Genomic DNA, 26,753 nt, shown 5'->3' on the forward strand with positions numbered 1-26,753 from the left:
TTGGAATAAAATTAAAATAGAATTTGGAAGCATAATAGCTCACCTTTACATTTTGATGTTTCAATGAGCTATAAAAGCAGCCATCTTTGGCTGCTGAAATTGTGAAAAATGAATCACTGAAACCTAAACTCTATCTGAGTTTATACTCTGCTTCTGGAGCCATTGAGGTAGAGCTACACATTTAACACTATGTTATTTTCAAATTTCAAGAAATAATATTACAATACAGATACAAACAGGCAGTTGAGAAATCTATTAACATGAAGATGTCCAGAAGTTAAAATAGCAGTTGTGAAAAGTAAAAAAAGAAAAATTAAGTTCTGAAGCATATTCTTCTTGACCAAAAAAGCACTCCAAGTAGAGCCTCCTTTTCATCAAAGAGAATTTTATTTCAGTTTTGAGTGAAATTTGCTGCTGTTGCTTTATCTTTAGTGACAAAGTCACATAGGAAATGCCTGCAATGTTGTGTGTACATATAAATATTGTTTTTATATTTTTCCCAGTGTTTCATAGAAAGAATATAAAATGAATAGAAAGATTTTTTTTTGGTCTTGGCAAATATAGATATAAGAGAAAGGTGGGAAACTCATTAGGTAAAGATGTAACTTTTTATAATCACAATATTGTTAAAAACAAACAAATGTTAAAGAAATAGATATTTGGGGAAGCTGAAAGAGTATGCAAAGAAAATAAATCCAAATTTTGCTTTTGGTAATCTACATTTTTGCCAAAGTTAACTTATTAATGAAATTCAATATTACTCTTTCAGGACGATATTCAAGTGCAAACAGAGGCACAGGATGTACCCTTTTACGTGTCCCTGGGTGTTAGTGTGTAAATACATCATCATGAAGATCAGCATTTGGTAGAAAGCAGATAGAGGCCAAGAAGGGCTCTTCTGTTCTCTTTTCTGTCTTTTGAGAGGCTTCTGAAAATGTCTTCTGTGCCTGCTTCTTAGGTCAAGAGTACAATTTTCTGAAGATGGAGCCTGGAGAAGTGAACTCGCTTGGAGAAAGATATGATTTTGACAGCATCATGCACTATGCCAGGAACACCTTCTCAAGGTTGGAGTCTCAGGTTATACCTTTTGACTTTTAATTCCTTTCCTCTGTGTGGCTCATCTCAAAACTAGGTTTAACGTTAGAACTAGAACCACTTTCAAATATTGTTGAATTTGAAGTACAAAAAATGCTTGATTGGTATTTATAGCCTGTACCAGGCATCTGAGATTTTAAAAACACATTTTTACATTTCCTATTGAATAAATAGTTTCAAAGTAAAAATTGAAATGGTATGAATTATTTAAATTATTTAATATTCTTAAATCATAAAAAGTTCAATTAAAATGATTACCAAGTCAATCAGCATGTTAAATTGGCAAAGCACTATTAATGGAAATTAGGCATTTCAAGTCAAATAGAGAGCTCAGTTGTTGAGTTGGAATGTTATACTCTCTAGTGACTTGTGTTTTTATGGTGTATTTTCTGTTGCTCAAGTACTAATTATACTCGAAAAATGCTATAATAAAATAATTCTCAGAGAACATTTTAGGAAGATATTTTACTTCATATAATTTAGAATTTTGCCATTTATTAACCTTAGTATTATTTCATTAGTGAATGAATGCTAATTTTTAAAGAATGTAGTAAAGTTGGGTTTTGATATATTTCACTCTGAAGAAGATGTCATCAAGGCAATAGTTTCCAGGTAAGGAATCTGAAACTGTTAAAACCTTTGAAGTCATGTCTTTTTCCCATTTTATATCCATTTTTCACTCATGTGGCCATTCCACTCATTCTTTTTTGATCACTGTGTCCATTTCATAGTACATTAACATCTATGCTTAAAGGCAGGGCAGGATGAAGGCAAAAAAGTCAAATTAATTCCCTGTTTAAAAAAAAATTGTGGTAATAAGTAGAGAGGGTACCAACTCTTAATACTTGGATAAATATTTAAATTTTGATTTTTTAAAACCAAACTATTATTAACATAACTGAGTGTTAAATGTATTTTAAAAATCATTTTTTTCTGAAGTATATATTTGTTCAAATATAATAACTACCCAAATACTTATTATTTCTGGAATTGAATTTAAGTTTTAGTAGAAATACATCCATAAATTTGGCCTGAAATTAATCTTAGAGAGTTATAAAGCTTTGTTTTCAGGTCAATGCTTGGAACTGAGTTTCTTTTAGAAACGTAAAAAATGCAGATTTGGGTAGCAGTTTAGCCAAAGTACTTCTCTTATACTGTTGAGTTATATTAGTTAGAAGTAAACTGAGTTTAGATTCCTTGGAACAGAGGAGGTACTGGAGAGTGGAAAAAGTAATTTATTCTTTGTATCCTTGGTAGACAATACACCTACCAAAGTTTAAAATGTACATTTTCCCTTACTCTGTACCCATTTTATGTCTTTAAATTGTTGCTTTTGCATAAACTATGGGGTTCTTGCAGTTTAATGTCCCCTACACCTAACTTTGGTGTTGCATGACTACTAGCCTTGAACTATTATTTTTCTTATTGTTTCAAAATTTGCCTATTCAGTTTTCCCAAATAAATTTGCGTTCCTATAGTGAAAGTAACTGTATCTACCTGTTAGAAGAATTGATCCAATTCACATTATTTCTTGTTCTGATTTTAAAGAGGATTTTATTAAGTCTTTACATATATTTAAATAACAGTTGGAGGAGAGAAAATATTTGGCACAGTTCTCAGCCACCACCTACAAAAAATTTGAAGTGTTTTTTTTTTATTGTGGTAAAGAAACCTCAATATCAAATTTACCTTATTATCTATTTTTTAGTGGACAATTTAGTAGTATTAAGTACATTCACATTGTTGTGAAACAGATCTTCAGAAACTTTCCATCTTGAAAAACGGAAACCATTAACCAACAAATCTCCACCCTCCCCCCACTCCACCCCCAGCCTCTGGTAACCACCTGTCCACTTTCTGTTTCTATGAATTTGGCTGTTTTAGATACCAAGTAAAATCACACAGTATTTGTCTTTTTGTGAATGGTTTGTTTCACCTAGGATAAAATCCTTTAGGTTCGTCTATGTTGTAGCATATAACAGAATTTCCTTACTTTTTAAGGCTGAATAATATTCCATTGGATGTATATACCACATTTTGTTTATTCATTCATTTATTGATGGACATCTGAGTTGCTTTCACCTCTTGGCTACTGTGAATGGTACTGCCATGAACATGGGTATGCAAATATCTCTTCCAGACCCTGTTTTCCATCCATTTGGATATATACACAGAAGTGGAATTGCTCAAGTGTGGTAGTTCTATGTTTAATTTTTTTAAAACCTTCATAATTTTTTTCCTTAGATGCTGCACTACTTTACAATCCCATCAACAGTGCACGAGGGTTCCAATTTCTTCATATCCTCACCTACATGTGTTCTTTTCTGTTTTGTTTTTTGATTTTTTGATAGTAGCCATCCTAATGGGTATGACATGATGTCTCATTGTGATTTTGATTTGCATTTCTCTGATGATTAGTGATGTTGAGAATATTTTCATATGCTTGGCCATCAACATGAAATGCAAACCAAAACTACGATGACATATCACCTCACACTGGTCAGAATGGCCATCATTGCAAAATCTACAAACAATGAATTCTGGAGAGGGTGTGGAGAAAAGGGAACCCTCTTGCACTGTTAGTGGGAAGGTAAATTGGTACAGCCACTATGGAAAACAGCATAAGGTTCCTTAAAAAATTAAAAATAGGACTACCATATGACCAGCAATCCCACTACTGGGCATGTATCCAGAGAAAACCATAATTCAAAAAGACACATGCACCCCAATGTTCATTGCAGCACTATTTACAATAGCCAGGACTTGGAAGCAACCTAAATGTCCATCAACAGATGAATGGATAAATAAGATGTGGTACATATATACAATGGAATATTAGACATAAAAAAAATGAAATTGGGTCATTTGTAGAGACATGGGTGGACCTAGAGACTGTCATACAGAGTGAAGTAAGTCAGAAAGAGAAAAACAAATATATATTAATGCATATATGTGGAATCTGAGAAAAATGGTATAGATGATCTTACTTGCCAAGCAGAACTAGAGACACAGGAGAAGAGAACAAACATATGGATACCAAGGGCGAAGGGAGCGTGGGATGAATTGGGAGATGGGGATTGACATATATACACTGTTGATACTATGTATAATGGATAGCACAGGGAACTCTACTCAGTGCTCTGTGGTGACCTAAATGGGAAGGAAATCCAAAAGGAGGGGATATGTGTGTATGTATAGCTGATTCACATTGCTGTACAGTAGAAACTAACACAATATTGTAAAGAAACTATACTCCAATAAATATTAGAAAAAAAGAAAAACATTTCTATTCAAATTTGCCTACTTTTTAATCAGATTACTCCATTTTTTGGTTGTAGAATTTCTTTGTATATTCTGGTCTCTTATAAGATACATATATTTTGCAGATATTCTCTCTCCTTTTCACTCTGTGGATTGTTTTCTTTTCTGTGCACAAGTTTTCTTTTTTTAAGTTTTCTTTAATGTTTTTTTCCAGCTCTTTATAGGAGTAAAATGCTTTACATTGTTGTGCTAGTTTCTGCTGTACAACAAAGTGAATCAGCTGTATTTATACATATATCCCCATATCCCCTCCCTCTTGAGCCTCCATCCCACCCTCCCTATCCCACCCCTCTAGGTCATCACCAATCTTCGAATTGATCTCCCTGTGTTATGCAACAGCTTCCCACTAGCTATCTATTTTACATTTGGTAGTGTATATATGTTAATGCTACTCTCTCACTTTGTCCCAGCTTCCCATTCACCCCCATGTTCTCAAATCTGTTCTCTACGTCTGCGTCTTTATTCTTGTCCTGCCATTGGGTTCATCAGTATCATTTTTTTTTTAGATTCCATATATATATGTTAGCATACTGTGTTTGTTTTTCTCTTTCTGGCTTGCTTCAATCTGTATGACAGACTCCAAGTCCATCCATCTCGCTACAAATAATTCAATTTCATTCCTTTTTATGGTTGAGTAATATTCCATTGTATATATGTGCCATATCTTCTTTGTCCATTCACATTGCAGTACATGTATCTTTTTCAATTATTGTTTTCTCAGGGTGTATACCCGGTAGTGGGATTGCTGGGTCACATGGTAGTTCTATTTTTAGTTTTTTTAAGGAAACTTCATACTGTTTTCAATAGTGGCTGTACCAATTTACATTCCCACCAACAGTGCAGGAGGGTTCCCTTTTCTCCGCACCCTCTCCAGCATTTATCGTTTCTAGATTTTTTGATGATGGCCATTCTGACTGGTGTGAGGTGGAGGTGATACTTTATTGTAGCTTTGATTCGTACTTCTCTAATGATTAGTGATGTTGAGCATCTTTTCATGTGTTTGTTAGCCATCTGCATGTCTTCTTTGGAGAAATGTCTATTTAGGTCTTCTGCCCATTTTTGGATTGGGTTGTTTGCTTTTTAGATATTGAGCTGCATGAGCTGCTGGTATATTTTGGAGATTAAACCTTTGTCAGTTGCTTCATTAGCAAATATTTTCTTCCATTCTGAGGGTTGTCTTCTTTGTCTTGTTTATGGTTTCTTTTGCTGTGCAAAAACTTTGGAGTTTCATTAGGTCCCCTTTATTTTTGTTTTTATTTCCATTATTCTACAAAGTAGGTCAAAAAATCTTGCTTTGATTTATGTCAGAGTGTTCTGCCTATGTTTTCCTCTAAGAGTTTTATGGTGTCTGGCCTTACATTTAGGCCTTTAATCCATTTTGAGTTTATTTTTGTTCATGGTGTTAGGAAGTGTTCTAATTTCATTCTTTTACATGTAGCTGTCCAATTTTCCCAGCACCACTTATTGAAGAGGCTGTCTTTTCTCCATTGTATATTCTTGCCTCCTTTGTCAAAGATAAGATGACCATATGTGTCTGGGTTTATCTCTGGGCTCTCTATTATGTTCCATTGGTTGATATTTCTGTTTTTGTGCCAGTACCATAGTGTTTTGATCACTGTAGCCTTGTAGGATTATGTGAAGTCAGGGAATCTGATTCCTCCAGCTCTGTCTTTCCTTCTCAAGATTGCTTGGCTATTTGGGGTCTTTTGCATTTCCATACAAATTGTAAAATTTCTTTTTCTAGTTCTATGCAAAATGCCATTGGTAATTTGAGAGGGATTGCATTGATTCTGTAGATTGCTTTGGATAGTATAGTCACTTTCACAATGTTGATTCTCTCTATCCAAGAACATGGTGTATCTCTCCATCTGTTTGTCTTTGATTTCTTTCGTCAGTGTTCTCTTCATATAGGTCTTTTGCCTCCTTAGGTAGGTTTATTCCTAGGTATTTTAGTCTTATAGTTGTAAAGGTAAATGGGAGTATTTCCTTAATTTCTTTTTCTGATTTTTCTTTGCTAATGTATAGGAATGCAAGAGATTTCTGTGCGTTCATTTTAATTAAAAATGTAGTCCCACTTACCTATATTTGCTTTTGTTGCCTGTGCTTTTGGTGTCATATCCAAGAAATCTTTGCCATAGTCAATGTCATGAAGATTTTCCCCTGTTTTCTTCTAAGAGTTTTATAATTTGAGGTCTTATGTTTAGGTCTTTAATCTCTTTGGAATTATTTTTGCATATGGCTTTCATAAGAGTCTAACTTTGTTCTTTTGCACATGGATATCCAGTTTTCCCAATGTCGTTTGTTGTAAAGATTATCTTTTCTCCATTGAGTTAACACCTTTAACACCTTTGTTAAAGGTCATTCTCTATATATGCTAGCATGTATTTTATTCCTATTGTATTCCATTGGTCTATAGGTCTGCCTTCATGCCAATATCACACTGTTTTAGTTACTTAAGCTTTGTAATATGTTTTGAAATCAGGAGGTGCCAGTCCTCCACCTTTGTTGTTTTTTTTTTTTTTTTTCTCAAAAATTTTTGGCTTTTCAAGGTCTTATGAGATTACATATGAATTTTAGAACTGTTATTTTTTCTATTTCCACAATAAATACCATTAGGGTTTTTATGGGGATTACGTTGATTGTTTTGAGTGATGTGGGCATCTTAACAAATTAAGTCATCCAGTCCATAAATGTAGAATGTTTGTCTATTTGTTTGTGTCTTCTTTAATTTCTTTCAGCAATGTTTTGTAATTTTCAGTGTATAAGTCTTTTGCTTCCTTGGTTAGGTTTATTCCCAAGTATTTTATTCATTTTGATGCTATTTTAAATGCAATTGTTTACCTAATTTCCTTTTCAGATTGTTCACTGTTATTCTATATAAATGCACCTGATTTTTGAGTGTTCATTTTATATCCTGCAACTTTGCTGAATTCATTTATTAGTTCTGATAGTTTTTCTACATGTAAGATCATGTTATCTGCAAACAGAGATGACTTTACTTCTTTCTTTTCAGTATGGATATCTTTTGATTCTTTTTTCTTACCAAATTCCTCTTGCTAGGACTTTCAATACTATGCTGAATAGAAATGGGGAGAGCTTACATCCTTGCCATCTTCCTCATTTTAAATGAAAGGCTTTCAGTTTTTCATTATTGAGTATAATGTTATCTGTAGGTTTTTCATATATGACCTTTTATGTTGAGGTAGTTTCCTTCTATGACTAATTATAGAAGTGCTTTTATCATGAAAGTGTGTTGAATTTTGTTACATGCTTTTTCTGCATCAATTAGATGAATGTGCTTTTGCCTTTCATTCTGTTAATGTAAGTATTTGAACTTTTATAGTTTCTTCTATTCTGAACCCAGATAGTCTATAAAAGTTTTAGTTGTTTTCATCAGTGTTGCCCATGAGCAGATTTAGGTATTTACAGGGCTGCGTATAGGGGGCATTTATATGCATAGATAATTTGTAATGTACCTGATTGCAAACTGGAAACTGCCCATTTGTAATGAGAATTATAAACCTTTATGAAAAGCACAGTTAATTCACTCTTCTAATGTAGGTAAAACAAATAAAGATTAGTATGTGACCCCATCTATGGTCTGTCTGAAAGAATGTTCAGGAAGAGCTTACATTGCTTAATGGCCTGGATGTGGCAGGAGAGAATTGTTAACTTTCTGACCACAAAGAAAAATCAAAAGAACAGGTGACTGACCCCCATAGAAATGGAAGGCAGATTACCTCCGTAGATTAAATGAGTCAAAATTCATCATTCTATTGTCTGAGTTTGAATATATTTACTCCAAGATGTCCTTTACCTTTTAAAATTAATCTATTTTGAAAACTGTAAAAATCAAAAATTTTCAAAGGCTACAGCTTATTTTTTTAGAAATAGGAGTAGAAAATAGTGACTGCTTCATTTGTACTGAAGTACTGCAGAAGTTGTAACACTTCATTAATTTGGACTTACCTACTTAATGTGTCTGTTGATTTGTGCAGCAAAGTTGAAGAATGGCTTTTCTCAGTGCTGCTCTATAGCTCAACTTCCCCTTAGTTGCACTGGCCTAGCTGGCATTACATCTTATTAAGTGTGTGCAAGCTCTCACTTTTGATGATCAATTCCCATAAATCATTAGTTTCCCCTCCCTAACTTCATCTCAGGTAGTATAGATATGGAGTTTTGTGGAGACTTAGATTTTGTTTTAAAGAGTTCCAATCTGAGTCATCTGGGTTTTATCTAAAGATCACTACCCCTACCTAGATGCTGGGAGGTTAGTCATGAATTACTCAGAGATGATGGCACACCTCTGTTTTCCCATCATCCACACATTGAATTTTCCTCAGGTTAACAGGTAAACTCTTTGTCTGACACTCAAACACTTAAGGGGTCCTCCCATCTCAGAGTTGCTGTATTTCTTCAAGTTCTTTCTCTCTGTGACCCTCTGCTCCCAGTTACCCACATTTATCTCACCTTTACTTCCTTGATGTTTGGCTAAAATATCAACTTCCACGTGATTTTTTCTTTGATAACTCTCTTCAAAATCTATCCAATCAGTGGGTAATCAATATCCATCTTCTCTTCCTTATTTTTCTCCAAAGTATCTGTCACTATCTCAGTTATCAATCTTTGGTAAAGACTTTCTCCCTCTGTTAGAGTGTGAGAATCTTAAGGGGAGGAATTTTTGCTAGTTTTATATACTGCTGTAAATCCAGGTCTAGAGGTCAATAACAGTGCTCAGTAAATATTTCTTCTCTTTTTTTTTCTTTTGGCCAAACCGCATGCAATGGATCCCTGACTAGGGATCGAACCCATGCCTCTGCAGTGGAAGTACAGAGTCCTAACCACTGGGCCACCAGGGAATTCCCAGTAAACATTTCTTAAAGGAAGAAATAAGTAGAGCTCAAATGTTGTTATTTTAATGTGCAATTTAAATACATTTTTTTTCATTTAAAAATTTTGGGAAGAACCTGTCCTATCCTTCATCCCAGTTTAAAAGTTTTTTTTTTTTTAATAATTGTATTTCTTAGTTTAAAATACTTCTATAAAAAGTGTCTTTTTTAATATACTCCATCCTCACCATTTGGAAGTCTCCCAGCCCATTTAACTTTTAAGCTCAGTACTTTCTCTAGAGCTACAAATGTTGATATTCATTGCAAAATTAGACTGTATCTTTAGTGCACTATATTCAGAACTTTTAGTCATGCATATTAAGAAAGATAGCAAAGTTCTATCACAACCTTGGGTGTGAAACAGCTTGGTGTCTGTAGCTTAGCATTATTAGGGCATTGCTTAGGTTTTTTTTTTTTTTTTGCTTATCAATTTTACCATAAAGTTTTTATACTTTATGTATATGTATGTGTCTGTATGTGTGTGTGACAAAATTATTTTGCTTTAAACTGTCCTAAATTTGACACTCTGTTTTTCCTTATTCTTGTAATGTATACTGTAATAATTTGACTTCAAAAATACTTAGGTAATTATATTCCAATAAAGAGCTTAAAAAATAAAAAAATACTATACAAAAATATTTAGGTTAAATTAGTAGTTTAATTAAAAATATTAAGATATTTATTTTTATTTGACTTTTACAATTTTAGTAATCTAAAAAATATTTGTTATAAGCTGTCCTTTAGAAAATAGATCTCTTTGAGGAAGAATTGTGTTACAACTTGGTAATTTAAGTGTTTTTAGATCTTGAGAGACCAAAACAAAAACCATAATGTACTTCATAGGGGACTATATAGAATTTTAGATTTTTAAAAAACATATAATTTACATTTTTAAGGAAAATGTAAATGCCAGCACTGACTTTATACTAGCCATACACATTTAGCACACAATTTTTTTTGACTTTGATGAAAGTGTTTTGAAAGTCTGACATACTGTTTAAATCTTAACACTGATATATTTCTCCTTTGATTGGTTTGAGTTTGAAAAAAAAATATTTGTAAGGAATATATGTGTCTTAATTTGGTGGCTTATGTGTGACTTGCTTCTGATTTTTTTCAGGGGGATGTTTCTGGATACCATTCTCCCCTCACGTGATGATAATGGCATACGTCCAGCAATTGGTCAGCGAACCCGTTTAAGCAAAGGAGATATTGCACAGGCAAGAAAGCTGTATAGATGTCCAGGTATTGTGCCACCCAAACCCAGAAGCATGATTGTGCCTGGTAGTGGTCTTCCGATGGATAAGTCACAGCTTACCCAACTGTTTACTTGCCTTTTTTCATGCTGGCAAGTGACTGACATATTCAGTTCAAAATCACTAAGCATAAAATGAAATAGGAGAGAACTCTGGAACACCCATTGGTATAATTAAAAATAAATTGCTAGAAATCAGATTTCAAGTGCAGGGATAGTAAGCTTTATTTCTTTTAATTTAATGAGTAAAAGAGAAAAAATAGTTGCTTTATAGTAGTTATTAAATAGTTGCATGATTTTATAGTCAAATTATGTGCTTTCTTGCCAGCATAAAAAGAATATCCTTTATTTCAACTTCAGAATTGAGTCCTGAATGATCTTTTCTTGCAAATACCATCATTAACAGTATATAAATTTAAATTTTATTAGGTGGAATTTATAACTTTGTTGCAAAAAATAAGTTCTAACCATGTTGCTAGTTAACTACTACTGAATGTTTGCTGTTAGGTAAAGTTGTGAAAAAAGGAAGGTCTTAACAGTGTTCCAAGGGAGCACCAGTGCCTTACTGGTCCAAGAAAGAGAAGATTCTGCTTCCAAGTGGGAAATACTTCATACCCTACTCACCTCCCATATACTCAAAATGCTTTCAAATAGCCTATATCAAAGATACATGCTTAACTTTGTTTAACACAGCTTTTCCCAATTTCTTTTGTTTATGGAAACCTAATACCTATGGAATTCACTTTTTCTCCAGATACTAAGATCACAAGTGGTAAAATAACTATAAAAGCTTTAGTTGGCTGCTATTCAAACAATTTGTGCAGACATTCAGAGATAAGATGGATATATTAATCATTGGAATTTTACATAGATTCTTGTGTTTACATTTTATTTGTATTTATTTAGTTACTGGGAAGTTATATTAGTTGTTTACTGTGGTACCAGTCCAGGAAACCTTCTTTGTAGGGTACAGGAGAAGGCTAGCTGGTTCATTCACAAATGTAATATTTGCTCATTAACACATAGAAACATCTGCATGGGGCAGAGAATAGACTTCATTTTCCCTTTACACAGTACTTAGCAGTCTGCTGGTAAAAGAGATCCTCTCAGCGGTGTGTGAGTGGTGGTGCGTCGTCTTCTCTTCATAAATGATTCATTTGTTCTCTTGTTCTCCCTCTTTTCTGTGGCCTTCTTTTGCTTGTGACTCTCATTTTCTGAATGTATTCTTCTCTACTTTGATCTAATTTTAGAGTTACTTTCCCTTTTTATTTCTAAGCTCCTGAAACTGAACTCTTCAAATATGTCTCTGGTCTTTATTTGCATTTCCTCTTAATATAGTTTTTCTGTAGCCCCATGACCTTTTGGCTTTAAACTACTTCATACTTATACCAACTGTCAACCCCAATATTCTCTCAGTAAATCTTCTTTGATTAAATATCAAGTAACAATAAAATTAGGAAACTATAAAGTAAATTAATATCTAAAAATAAAGGGGCTTCTGAGGATTAGAATCTCCATTGTTATATAAAAGCACATGTGTGTTTACACATGTACACAATGTAGTCTGTGTTTACAAATTTGAAAGTGCTGTTAAACATACAGAACATACAGAATATCCACATCTGTGGATTCACATCTGTGTGGTTGTAGGGATGGAAGACCAGTTTCAATGTGCATGGAATTCGAATACTAGAAACTTTTTAAACACCTGTACATTAGATTTATTTTTTAAATTAATATGAGTTTCTTTATAGTTACCTAAAATATTAACCTCTTTAATTCCTGATATGATTCTCTGAGATTCCAGCCTGAATATCCTTGATATATGTGCTTATGTACAATTCTTGGCTAGAATATATTGCCACCATGCAGAAAGAATTTAGTCGTTTTTCCATTTATTCATGGAGCCATGTTTTCATCTGCCATAAAACATTCCTTCGTTCAGTTGATGGTACCACCCACAGGTCATCCCAAGCCAGAACTGTAGAGGGCTTTCTCACTTCATTCCTCCCCCTTCCTTCCTTCCCATTCCCACTGCTAGTCAGTCCCTCTGCCTTCTTGGTATCTACCTCACATTCTCACAGTGAATCCCCTACTCTGGGGATCCTCATCTTTTTTCTAACTAACCTCTTCTAACTAACCTCTTCCCTCCATTCTTACATCTCTTTAGTGCTCTGGCCACACTGCTGCTGTTCAAGTGACTTTTCTTACTCTGCTTATTTTAGGATAAAGGCTGATTTCCATTTCAGTGTCTCCTTCAAGATTTTCCCATCTCTTCCCCCAGCCTCTTCTCGAGCTATTTCCATTACAGCCTGCTTTCTCAGCTCTACTTCATTCAGCCCCTGACACTGCCATACTCTTGCCTCTTCCTCCAGCCAGAAAACTCCTAACTGCCTCCTGGCTAAATCCTAACTCATACTCAGGATTTGGCTCCTAGGGAAACTCCTACTTAAAAACTGGCTAGTCCCCCAGGATTCCCATGGTGGTAAATGCCTTATTTGATTCTAGCCTTCGTGTCTTACTCCTACAATCATCAGTTCACTTGTCATTTCCCACATTAGAGTATGGTTAGAGTATAATCTTTAGGATTGTAGTTGGGTTTTTTCCTCAGAGTATTCTGAATTGGTTATAAATTAGGTGCTCCATAGATAGCTGCTGCATGAATGAAACAGTTGCTTTAATATGTGAAAGGTACTGCACCAGATATGATGGCCACAGAGAAGGAAGCACAGATTATACACACAAATAACCAATCATCTGTGGGATTATACAGACAATATTACTTGTTGAGGAGGTAAATCTCATCAGTAAAGGATGCTAAAGCAGTTCTGAGAGGGGTCCCTGAACTGAGCTGCATGCTGGAATGAGGAAGTCTTCTTGAAATTGGTGTTTGTGCTTCATGTTAAAGGATGATTCAGATTTGGCTAGGGAGTACTATTGAAATATATTTTTAACTATTTCAGTAATTAATCTCACCATTATGGTGCAGATGATTTAGGTTTTCTTTTAACATTTTTATCTTAAAATAATTTTAAATCTAAATATTATTTATTACATGTAAAAGTTTAAGGGAGCCATGGATATATGAAAAAGTCATAGGTAGCACTAAGTTGATTACATATAGTTTTATTTCTTCCCCTACTCTAGAGTTTGTCAAGATTTGGGGGAAGAGATTTATTTAATACAAGTTATTGTCTGTTTTAATCTTGATTTAAATGAAGATATGCAGAACCATTTATAATTTATTGATTTGATGAGACAAGAGTTCACCTGCTGGTAGCTATGACTCTATAATATGGTAACATATCAGTTTTTATTTCAGTTGCCTTCAGAGGGAAGGAGCTGTTCTTTCAAATTGTTGAGTGAAGGTTATAAACATCTTTATATAAATCTTTATATAAACTGGCTGCAGTACTGGAATTATTCTTGAATTAAGGATACTTAAAGCAGCCTAGGTTCATGTAGCTCATAACACATCTTTCAAAAGCAACAAGAAAACCCATTATAGAATGCTTCTGACTACAAATCTTGGCTGTACCAATGACCTGATTATGTTCTGCCCTTGCCTTTGTTGAAATTGCCTGCAGATATCAATCACACAGATCTTGAGGCTGTGTAGCTGATGATTTGCTATTTCAGATGATTGGTAATTACTTCCAAGAAATTAGGCAGGCTTAGTAAGAGGAAAATATAATTGCTTTTCCAGTAATCTCTACTTATGATTGACAGAAAACAGAGAATAAATAAATGTCTACATCATGTTGGAAAATTTGAGTCTTCCATGATGTTTCTATCTTTCAATTTTTTTCCAGTTTATTTTGAAAAAAAAATTTATTGTGTGTGACATTTTGGTACCTCTGTTATTGATTATTCATTATTATTTAAAATTTCTTTTTTTCAACTTTGGTATGGTATTCATTATTAAAATTAACCTCACTCTACACCAAACATATTAATGGACTGTTTCATGTGGTCCCAGAGCCATGTCCACTAGGTATCCACTGGCCTGAATCTGAATATGGGTGACGTAGAAGTTGGCTGCTGGCTCCTTGGGAGTGAATGAGAAAGGTTTCCATGAGGAAGAACTTTATGGTTCTTCAGGCTATTTCTCTCGTGATCTCGTTATATGGTTAGCTGTAGTAATTCCATTAAGTATACTGAAGTTCTGGTAAGAAAGACATAAAAAGAAATTACTTAGAAAGGAAAAGTGTTTTGTAAAATATAAATATATATTCTTGTCTAACACCAAAAGACTGGAGGTTTTATTTATGATGCCAATGTCTTTCATAAAAATTAAAGAATAATCTTATCTTTTTCATCTTTAAAAATATCAAACATTTTTTCCTTTCAGCATGTGGAGAAACCCTACAAGAATCCAATGGCAACCTTTCCTCCCCAGGATTTCCAAATGGCTACCCATCTTACACACACTGCATCTGGAGAGTTTCTGTGACCCCAGGAGAGAAGGTAGTTTATCCCATCAAGAGTTCTCTTTCAATCTCAGTTGCAAAGGTTCATCTTCTTTCAAATGTAATTTACACTTTTTTTATATACTTGCTTAATTAATCAAATAGCTCAGAAAATTTTTAATGGAAATTAATCAAATTCCAGGAACTTTTTGAAAGGTGTAATTCCAAAAGAAATGGTAAATGGTCTAAAAGGGTTATGTTCTCAGACACAATGAAATTAAGTTAAAAGTCAGTATCAGAAAGATAACTAGAAAAATCCCACACGTTTTAAAATTGAGAAATATACATCAAATATCCAATTCATTCAAGAAGAAATTATGATGAAAATTAGAAATTATTTTTGATTATAACCATAATACTGAGAATACCAAGCCTGCAAGATGCACCTAAAGCAGTATTTAGAAGGAAATTCTAAATGCTCATATTAGGAAATAGAAATACCCAAAACTAATGAGATTGACATTCACATAAAGAAGCTAGAAAAAAAGCAATAAAATAAATGGAAAAGCACATAAAGAATGAAGTAATAAATAAAAAATAAAGCTGAATAGAGAAAAATATCATGACATTATACAAAGTATGGACAAAGTTGGTACTTCAAAACGATTTAGAAACAAATAGAGAAATGGGTGAAAAGAGATAAAGGAAAAAAAGAATAACAGAGAAAGCACAATTATCTAATATCTAGAATAAAAAGATTATTATAACCATAGATGCGTTAGGCACCAAAAGAACATTTTGAACATTATGCCAATAACTTTAAAAATGTAAATGAAGAGGGCAAATTACTACAAAATATTACTAAGTTCTTATTTGAGAAGAAATAAAAAGCTTGAATACTCCTATAACCACTAAAGAAATCGAGTTACTATTTAATTAAATTATTAGTCAAAATTTTTTCAGCAATGAAAATCCAGGCTCAAATAGCTTCAAATCAGTGAGTTCTACCCAACAACCAAATAAGTATAATCTTATTTAAAGCCTTCCAGGGAACAAAATAAAAGATACACTCTCCTGTTTATATGGCTAGCAGAATCTTGATAGACATCCTGATGACAAGAACAGTGTAAGAAAGGAAAATTTTAACCCAGACTCACACTTGAACATGTATGTAAAATCCTTCCCACATTACCAAACCAAATGCAAATATGTATGCATATATACGTATGCATCTATCTGTATACATATATACATGCATGTATCAAGGGCAGATATATGCATGGATATGTGTATATATGTATTATATATTATGTATATATGTTTGTGTGTATATATATGTGTACATATATACAAGTACCATTAGATGAGTATCTCAATTAAATCAATAAAAAATCTATTAATGATTTAACAAAAATACAACCTGAGCAAACAGGAATAGAAGAATACTATATTAATCTTATAAAGAGAAGCAACAAAAATTAGTGCAAATACCATTATCATTGGAGAAATCTGAAAGTATTTCCTTTGAGATAGGTAAAAAAACAAGTATATCCACCAGTCTCCTTCTTTTTTTAACATTTTGGTGGAAGCAGTAACACGTTAAGGCAAGAAAACGAAATTACGCATGTAAGGAAGTCATAAAATTCCCTTTATCATATTGTTTGGTTATAGAATTTAAAATTATTAAGAAGTGAAATGAATAAATCTGTTAATTTCTAGATTCCATCTTGAATGCTAACCTTAAAAATCTTCCCAGACCAAGATTGTAATGATATCAATTTTTGTTTTTTACTAGTTGTTAAATGATTTTTGTCCTTTGCCTCTGACTAATTCATGTGGAATGACTCAAATACACTTTGAGTTTTGGTGGAAATGCAAATACAGTTAAAGAAAGTTTCATCTCCCTGATAATTGAGTGTTGTTGTGAGTATCATGGGTTTGGAGTTGTCCACAATGTTGCAATCCTCACAATGAAAACTAAGTGAAACTCTTGTGTAGCATAAATAGATTTCACACATAAAAAGTTACAACTGACTTGTAATAACTGAATGCATACATAATTCTTTATATAGTTATTTTTTAAATTAAGAATTATAAGTCTATGTTGTAGTATAGTTAAAGGTGTTGATCAATTTCTGATTAGATTCTTTGAATAAGCCCCTGAAAATATATTATAAAAATTATTAAAAAGGTACTGAAAAGCAAGGTATAAACGATGATAAAGCTTCAGAGAAAGTTTAAAACTATACATGATTTTGCTTCTCAGTTTTTCTAGTACTTTTTAAAAAATTTTTATTGGAGTCTAGTTTATTTACAATGTTGCATTAGTTTCAGGTGTACAGCAAAGAGAATTAGTTTTACATACAGCTATATCCACTCTTAGATTGTTTTCCCATATAGGACATGACAGACTACTCAGTATGTATTTTATATATAGTAGTGTTTGCATGTCAATCCCAATCTCCTAATTTATCCCTCCCCCCTTATCTCCTGGTAACCATAAATTTGTTTTCTACATCTGTAACTCTATTTCTGTTTTGTAGATAAGTTCATTTGTATCATTTTTTGATTCCACTTATAAGTGATATCATATATTTGTCTTTCTTTGTCTGACTTACTTCACTTGGCCTGACAGTCTCTAGGTCCATCCATGTCCCTGCAATAAACATGATTTTTGAAAATAAAGCATTGTAGAATATGGAAATCTTTGGAAAAAGATTTTTTTTTTATTGGCATATAATTGCTTTACACTGTTGTGCCAGTTTCTGCTGTACAACAAAGTGAATCAGCTGGAACAAGATTAATCAAATTAAATCAGTTTGTAAGAGCAAGATAATATCTGGAAAAAGAGTTTCTCCTATTTAATTGCAGTACCCATACCATCAGCATTCAAAGTTTATTCACTTTCCTTGCATGTAGGATTACTAATAAAATGGTATTTTCCAAAATATTGCAAATAGGAAGAAATAGACAAATCTATCATTTTTTCTACTATATTTTTAACATTGTGTACAATGATGAGCAAATAAATTTATTGCTATAAGTGGCCGATGAACAATATTAACTCATTTTTTAATTCTTTTATTTTTATGATTTTCTTTCTTTTAATATTTAACTTCATTTTGCTCTTCTTTACTTCTTTTTTATTTCATTGAAGTATTATTGATTTACAATTTTATATTAGTTTCTGGTGTACAGCATGGTGATTCAGTATTTTTACAGATTATACTCCATCAAAATTTTTACAAAATAATTGCTATAATTCTCTGTGCTGTACAATGTATCCTTTTTGCTTATTTATTTTATACATAGTATATTTTATACATAGTATATTTTATACATAGTAGTTTTTATCTTTTGCTCCCATACCCCTAATTTGTCCCACCTCCCTTCCCTCTCCCCTTTGGTCACTACAAATTTGTTTTCTATATCTGTGAGTCTGTTTCTGCTTTGCATAAACATTCATTTGTATTCTTTTTTAGATTCCATGTATAAGTGATTTCATACAGTATTTGTCTTTCTCTGTATGACTTTGTTTCACTAAGCATAATATTCTCTAGGTCCATCCATGTTGCTGCAAATGGCAGAATTTCATTCTTTTTATGTGATGTATATAAATATATATCCTATATATATATATGGCGCATCTTCTATATCCATTCATCTGTTGATTGGCACTTGGGTTGCTTCCATATCTTGCCTATTGTAAATAGCACTGCTATGAATGTTGGGATGCATGTGTCCTTTCGAATTAGTATTTCCATTTTTTTCAGCTATAAACCCAGAGATGGAATTGTTGGATCATATGATAGTTCTATTTTTAGTTTTTTGAAGGAACCTCCATGCTGTTTTCCAGAGTGGCTGCATCAATTTACATTCCCACCAACAGTGTAGGAAGGTTCTCTTTTCTCCACATCCTTTCCAACACTTGCTATTTGCCGATTCACTTTGTAGACTTTTTGATTAGAGCCATTCTGACAGGTGTGAGGTGGTATCTTCTTGTGGTTTTGATGTTCATTTCTCTAATAATTAGCCATATTGAGCATCTTTTCATGTGTCTGTATATCTTTTTTGGAAAAATATCTGTCAAAAGCTTCTATTTTTTGATTGGATTGCTGTTGTTTTTTTCTTTTTTAATGTTGAATTGTATAAGCTGTTTATGTATTTTGGATATTAACCCCTTGTTGGCCATATCATTTGCAAACATTTTCTCCCATTCAGTAGGTTGTCTTTTTGTTTTGTTGATAGTTTCCATTCCTGTGCAAAAGCTTTTAAGTCTAATTAGGTCACATTTGTTTATTTTTGCTTTTATTGCCTTTGCCTTGGGAGACAGATCCAAAAAATATTGCTACTATTTATGTCAAAGAGTGCTCTGCCTATGTTTGCTTCTAGGATTTTTATAGTTTCAGGTCTTTCATTTAGGTATTTAATACATTTTGAGTTTATTTTTGTATATGGTGTGAGGAAATGTTCTAATTTCATTCTTTTAAATGTAGCTGTCCTGTTTTCTTAGCACCATTTATCGAATAGGCTGTCTTTTCTCCACTGTATATTCTTGCTTCCTTTGTCTTTGGTTAGTTGACTGTAAGCATGTGGGTTTATTTCTAGGCCATCCATTCTGTCCCATTGTTCTGTACATTTGTTATTCTGCCAATACCATGCTGTTTTGATTACTGTAGGCTTGTGTCTAGTCTGAACTCTGGAAGTGTGATGTATTCAACTTTGTTGTTTTTTCTCAAGGTTGCTTTGGCAATTCAGGGTCTTTTGTGGTCCTATATAATTTTAGGATTATTTGTTCTAGTTCTCTGAAAAATGTCATGGATTTTTTGATAGAAATTGCATTAGATCTAGAGATTTAATGGTCATTTTTACTTCCTTGGCTGCAAGTTTAACTAATAATTTCAAGCATCTTTTCATTTACTATACAAACATCTAAGGCTATAAATTTTCTTTTAAGAACGACTTTATCTGAATTTTACCAGCTTGACACATAGTGCTTTTTTTTTCCCCTTTGGTTTCCATTTATCCATTTTATTATCTTTTTATTATTGATAGAGCCAGGAGCCAAGTCAGTGATACATTAATCCAGAAACCAAAAATAAGTAGACAATATTGTAAATATTAATGCAAGGTGGAAGCTCTCATTTTTTTCCCATCCCAACCTATTTTTCATTTGAACCAATTTGTACAAAATGTATTTAAAAATCAGAAACTTAAAGACAACCAATCTGCAATTTCAAGCACCCACTCTGCTATAGCAGAAGTGCACTGCAATCAAAGACAAATTTGTAGGGTCAATGAGTTGAAAATTGGACACATAGTACTTTTGTTATTTTTCAATTCTAATTATCTTCATCTTTTATCATTTCTTCTAAGCCCACATATTTTTCAGAAACATATTTTTTATTTGCAAACATATGTTATTTTCCAATCTTCCTTTTCTTATTATTTTCTCTTTAATCACTTTTTGGGGAAAGACTGTAGTTTGTATGATGTCAGTCTTTGGAATAGCTTGAGGCTGGCAGTATGAACTTGGAATTGACCAATATTCATTAAAAAAAAAATCTTTGCTCAAAAATATGTTTTGTGTAATGGTTGGGTGCAAAGATTTCTGTATTTGCATTAATCTTTTTAATTGTGCTTTTTATATATTCTCTATATTATTGTTCTTGACTGCTTTGTCTATCAAATAGTAGAAAGGTATGTTATTAAATATTAAAATATTTTTTGCCACTAGCTGGTAGATATACTCACTGCTCTTTACAATTTTAAAATATTTTTATACTATATTATTATATATTGTATATATATAGGTTTAGAATATTACATCTTCCTGATGAATTAAACTGTTATCATTATATAAAGAATCTCTTTGTATCTAGTCATAATTTAGGTTAAAACTCTATTTTTTCCTGATAATAAATCTACACTTTCTTTTTTTTTTAATAAATTTTTTAAATTTATTTATTGGTTGTGTTGGGTCTTCACTGTTGTACATGGGCTTTCTCTAGTTGCTGTGAGTGGGGGCTACTTTTCATTGTGGTGCGCGGGCTTCTCATTGCTGTGGCTTCTCTTGTTGCAGAGAATGGGCTCTAGACACGTGGGCTTCAGTAGTTGAGGCACATAAGCTCAATAGTTGTGGTTCACGGGCTCTGGAGCGCAGGCTCAGTAGTTGTGGTGCACGGGCTTAGTTGCTCCATGGCATGTGGAATCTTCCTGGAGCAGGCATTGAATCCATGTTCCCTGCATTGGCAGGCAGATTCTTAACCACTGCGCCACCTAGGAAGTCCTCTACAGTTTCTTCTGATTAATATTTCTGCCTGGTATATCTTTATCTTACTTTACACATTTAGCCATTCAAGATATATGTCTCAGGTGTGTCACTTTTAGATAGCAAACAGTTTGGTTTTATTTTTTTATTGAATCCATGACGGCAAGTTTTGTCTTTAACTAGAGTGCTTATTGCAATTACAGTATGATTACTGATGTATTATTGCTTCTTATTTGCATCCTCTGTGTCCCACTTGGTTTCTTTTATTCTATGTTTTGCCTTCTTACATATTGAATTATGGTTTAAGTTTCCTCATTTCATTTTTTTCCCTCTACTGGTTTGGAAATTTTAAATGTATATTCTATTATTTTGTACCTTTTTCTACCAGCCTACTATTTTAATGTAATTATATATAATTAGTATCTTTATCCTCCTCCGAAACCATTAAAAGATTCTAAAAAAAAGATTATGAGTCACATTGTCACATGTTATTGTTTTGTTTTGTTTCCAAGTTTGTTTTCTTCCTGAAACAAATGAAATATTATTGTTTTTTGCACTTAACATTTAACTATGTGCAGATATTTACCTAACATTTTTATTGTGATAAAAAACTATGTTTTTTTTTATCATAAACATAAAATTGCTGTCAACCATTGTTTAAAATGTTTATTTATTTAGTTTGGTTGTGCCAGGACTTAGTTGCGGCCTGAAGGATTTTCCTTGAGGCATGCAGATTCTTAGTTGCAGTGTGTAGGCTTCCTAGTTATGGCATGTGGACTCTTAGTTGTGGCATTTGAACCCTTAGCTGTGGCATGTATGTGAGATCTAGTTCCCCAACTGGGGATCAAACCCGGGCCCCTGACATTGGGAGCGTGGAGCCTTACCCACTGGACCACCAAGGAAGTCCCTTAACCATTTTTAAATATACAGTTCAGTAGTGTTAAATACATGTGCACTAAATTTATGAAACAGATCTCCAGAACTCTTTCATCTTGCAAAACTGAAACTCTATATTTGTTAAACAACTCTCCATTTTCCCCTCCCGTTAGATGTTTCTTATGAATTTGACTACTTTAGATACCTCATATAAATGAAGTCACAGTTTTTGTCCTTTTGTAACTGGCTTATTTTACTTTGCATAATGGCCTCAAGGCTTATTCATGTTGTAGCATGCATAAGCTTCTCAGGGATTGCTGGATCATTTGGCAGTTCTATTTTTAATTTTTTGAGGAACTTTCATACTGTTTTCCATAGAGGCTGCACAACTTTACAGTCTCTCCAACAATGCACATGGGGTCCAGTTTCTCCACATCTTCATCAACATATGTTATTTTCAAATCTTTTGATAGTCACCATCCTAATGGATATGAGGTGATATCTCCTTATGGTTTTGATTTGCATTGCTCTGATGATTACTGATGCTGAGCATTTTTTCATATGATTATTAGCCATTTGTACATCATCTTTGGAGAAATGTCTATTGAAGTCTTTTGCCCATTTCTTAAATTGGATTATTTAATTTTTTCTTGTTGTGTTGTAGGAGTTCTTTATATATTCAGGCTATTTACTCTTTATGAGATATATGATTTGAAAATATTTTATCCCTTCCTATAGTTGCCTTTTGACAACATTGATCATTTCCTTTGCTTCACAAAAGCTTTTAGTTGATGTAGTACTAATTATCTATTTTTTGCTTTTGTATCCTATGCTTTTGGAGCCATAACCAAGAAATCATTGCCAGATCCAATATAATGGATTGTTCTCTCCTGTGAGGTTTAGAGTTTTGAGTTTTATGTATAGTCCTTCAATCCATTGTCAAGTTAATTTTCATATATGATTTAAGATTAGAGCCTAAGTTCATTCCCTTGCACATAGAGATCCATTTATCCCAACAACATTTGTTAAAGATTTACTAAATATTTTTATTCAGTATTTCTTCTCCCATCTCAGATTAAAATCATAGCTCATTTTGTCCCGCTTATAGTTTATATTTTAGATTATTTTTTAGCTTAGCTTGTTTTGGTGGTATTTTTCCTGTTTGAAATGTGGATTTTAAAAAATTATAGTTGATTTATAATATTATATTAGTTTCACATGTACAACATAGTGATTCAATATTTTTATATATTATACTCCATTTAAAGATTTTTACTTAAATTCATGATAGTATAGTTTCATTAGATATAATTAGCTATATATTCAACTTGTTAAAAATCAAAATTTGCAGAAGTACTTTAAAAAATATTTCTTAATGTAGAATCCCTGAAATTCATTATCAAAACTGATTTAGTAAGCATGAGTACTTTAATAAGTTAATAACCATTTAAAATAAGGTGACAAGTTATTTAGAGTGATCCTGATCGCTGATGATTTCTCAAAGAATTTTTTTCTAATTGTAAAATTTTGGATACTTCCCATATAATAAAATGTATTTCAAGTGTACTGTAAAACAATATGTAGCCTCTTCATTTATTTTATATAACTAGTAAAATTCTGATAGGCACACTTTATACTAACACATATGAAAAAATTATGAAGTGCTTCACATACAAATATAAACACATGGTGGTTATATATATATAATCAAATCAAATCAATCTCTATAATTTATAAAATTACAAATGTTTTGACTTAGTAATTTGAGAGTAATTCAGTGTTATAAAATCTGTTTGTCAAATAATAATAACAAAATGGAAAAAAAACTCTGTTTTCCCGTAAATGCTGATAACACTAGAATTTAATATGTATATTTAATAATAATGAGGTGCATTGGGACTAGAATGTTTTGTTTTCAATACAATGAATAGAAGAAACTAATATTTATTGAGTGCTTACATATACAAGGTGCTATGCTAAATTTCTCTAATCTACTCACACCCCATTGAGTTTATAATTATCTCCATTTTACATGTAAAAAATTTAAACTTAAGAAAGGATTGAGTAATCTGCCTAACATTACACAGATTGCATTTGGCAGAGCTAATCATTACAGTTTTTTATTTAGTTATAGAGAATATCATTTTTCGTCTTTTCAAAAATTCAAAAGAGGCAAAGAGGTGATCACATAAAAACAAATATATTAAATTGTAATAGATTTTAGAAAACTGAAGACTTTACTGTGGAACTAATAGAATGATACATTGTGTAGCAGGATGTATTATAAATTGTCAGCTTTTCCAAAATTAATATATGGTTTTAATGTAATTCCATATAAATTTCCAATAGATTTTTGTTTTATACCCAGACCAAATTTTTCTAGAGTTTATTTCTAAAATAAAACATTTGAAATAACCAAGACAAATTTGAAAAAAAAATTAATGAAAGGGAGTGAATTGCACTGTAAGTAGAAAAACATGAAATTTCAGTAATTCAAATTCTGTGGCAATGTCAAAATAGGATTCTGGATTAATCTAAAAAGGTCAAGATTATGCCTCAGGGAATAGAAGACTTGTCATATACTCATAGAGATGATTTCTCAAATAAATTGGGAAAAGAATTTTTCAATAAATAACAAAATCATTTTTAGATATTTTGAAAACAAATTTTTATTTTATATTGCATATTTTTTCTAAAGAAAATGTGATTTTTTTTTTTATTTTGAAAAACATATCTTGGGTACATAAATTGAAAATAAGAAAATGTAATAAAATAATTTTTTAGAGTTATTCATATAAACTAAGTTTCTTTTATAAAAGTGCAAATACACGTATTAAAACCAAAATTAGGAATATTATAGCACAAATGGATGAGAGAACATTTATTTTATACATATATGAAGAGCTGTTATAAATTAACAAATAAAGATTTGCACCATATTAGAAAATGACTAAAGAAGCAAAATATTTATTGAAGTATCAGGGTAAATAGATAATTCATCAATGTATGAAGCTGTTTACTCTCATCTTTTATCAAAGCAATGCTATCTGAACCAACAACGTGTTGTATTTCATTTATCAAATTGGCAGAAAAGAAATAGAGAGATAATATCAAATGATTGTGCAAGTACCCAGCTCCTGGAAATAAACACTGAAATAACCTTTTTTTAAAAAAAAATTATTTATTTATTTATTATTTATTTATTTATTTTCTTCATTTTTGGCTGCACTGAGTCTTTATTCCTGCACACGGACTTTCTCTAATCGTGGCAAGTGGGGGCTGCTCTTCATTGTGCTGCGTGGGCTTCTCATTGTGGTGGCTTCTCTTGTTGAGGAGCACAGGCTCTAGGTGCACGGGCTCCAGTAGTTGTGGCTCGTGGGCTCTAGAGCGCAGGCTCAGTAGTTGTAGTGCACTGGCTTAGTTGCTCTGCAGCATGTGGGATCTTCCCAGACCAGGGCTGGAGACCTTGTCTCCTACATTGGCAGGTAGATTCTCAACCACTTCACCACCAGGGAAGTCCCTGAAATAATCTTTCTGAAGAACTCTGGTAATCTATATCACATTTTGCAAAATATGTTTACATTTTATCCTAGAAATTTCTCCTATAGCAATCATCTGCAAAGACAGCTGTTTATAACAATGAAAAGTTGAAAACAAAATAAAATTTGAAAGCCGAAAGAAAACGCTGATTGATTTTTTTAAGGACTAAATATTCTACTTTACAAAAACATAAATAATGGCCAATGTAAAAGTGAAATGTTTATTTGATAATTTGTCTAACAAATTATTTTTATTAAAAAAGAATAAAACATGATATAAATGAGAAGATTGTCACTGAATTTCTCTCTCTGAAGATATCACATGAGTTGTTATTTTAAAATATAATGACCCCTTTTCACAAACATTATTTTTTCAAAAAATGACTATTTCCTGGAACTAGAGGACTATGTTTTTAAATTATTGGTAAATTTAATAAGCAGGTTAAAAATCATCGGCCTGAAAATATCTCATTTTTAAATAACATATGTTAGAGACAAGATTGTAGAAGAATATATACCAACACAATGCTTATATCTCCCTGGTGGGTTTATAAATAGGTTTTTATTTCTTCTTCCTTTCCTCTTCTACAATAAGCATATATTATTTTATCCAGGAAAAAATATTTTTTTTAAGTAAGAATGTTATTGCACAGCAATGTAAATGTACTTAAATGTCACAGAACTGTATACTTAAAATGGTTAAAATGTTAAATTTTTTGTGTATTTTACCATAGTTAAAAAGAATGATTGTCAATGTACATGTATGTCTTCCTAGGACTGAGCCTCCTAAGGTAAAGACAGTCCTGTCTAATCCCAGGCCATCCTTGGTGCTGCACAGCAAATGCTGGGAACGCCAGAATGTGCCTCTGAGAACACAGCTGTACTGAGCTGACAGAAGCACACCATATGGGTCCTTCCATCCCTTAGAACTGATTGACCTTTCAACAAGGGCATGTTGCTATGTCTTGACTAGAGTTAATATTTTTTCTTCCCCTATATAGCCCATTTAAAAGCTATCATTTCACCCCTTTCATTTTGCAAAACTTTCTTTTTACAGAATCTAATGATTTACACACATGGGGTCAATTCACAATATAA

General features: G+C 32.4%; 1 protein-coding gene across 2 annotated transcripts in view; it reads left to right on the plus strand.

Annotated features, from left to right (window-relative positions):
- The window catches only part of TLL1 (tolloid like 1), a 231,231-nt gene that overhangs the window by 132,646 nt on the left and 71,832 nt on the right, over positions 1–26,753 (plus strand). For both annotated transcript variants that reach the window (XM_057729421.1, XM_057729420.1), the window contains exons 7-9: positions 959–1,064; positions 10,426–10,550; positions 14,912–15,027. In XM_057729421.1, coding sequence (XP_057585404.1) covers positions 959–1,064; positions 10,426–10,550; positions 14,912–15,027 — 347 coding nt within the window. The remainder of the gene's footprint in view (positions 1–958; positions 1,065–10,425; positions 10,551–14,911; positions 15,028–26,753) is intronic.

Source organism: Hippopotamus amphibius, chromosome 3, assembly GCF_030028045.1.
Source record: "Hippopotamus amphibius kiboko isolate mHipAmp2 chromosome 3, mHipAmp2.hap2, whole genome shotgun sequence".
Lineage (NCBI taxonomy): Eukaryota > Metazoa > Chordata > Mammalia > Artiodactyla > Hippopotamidae > Hippopotamus > Hippopotamus amphibius.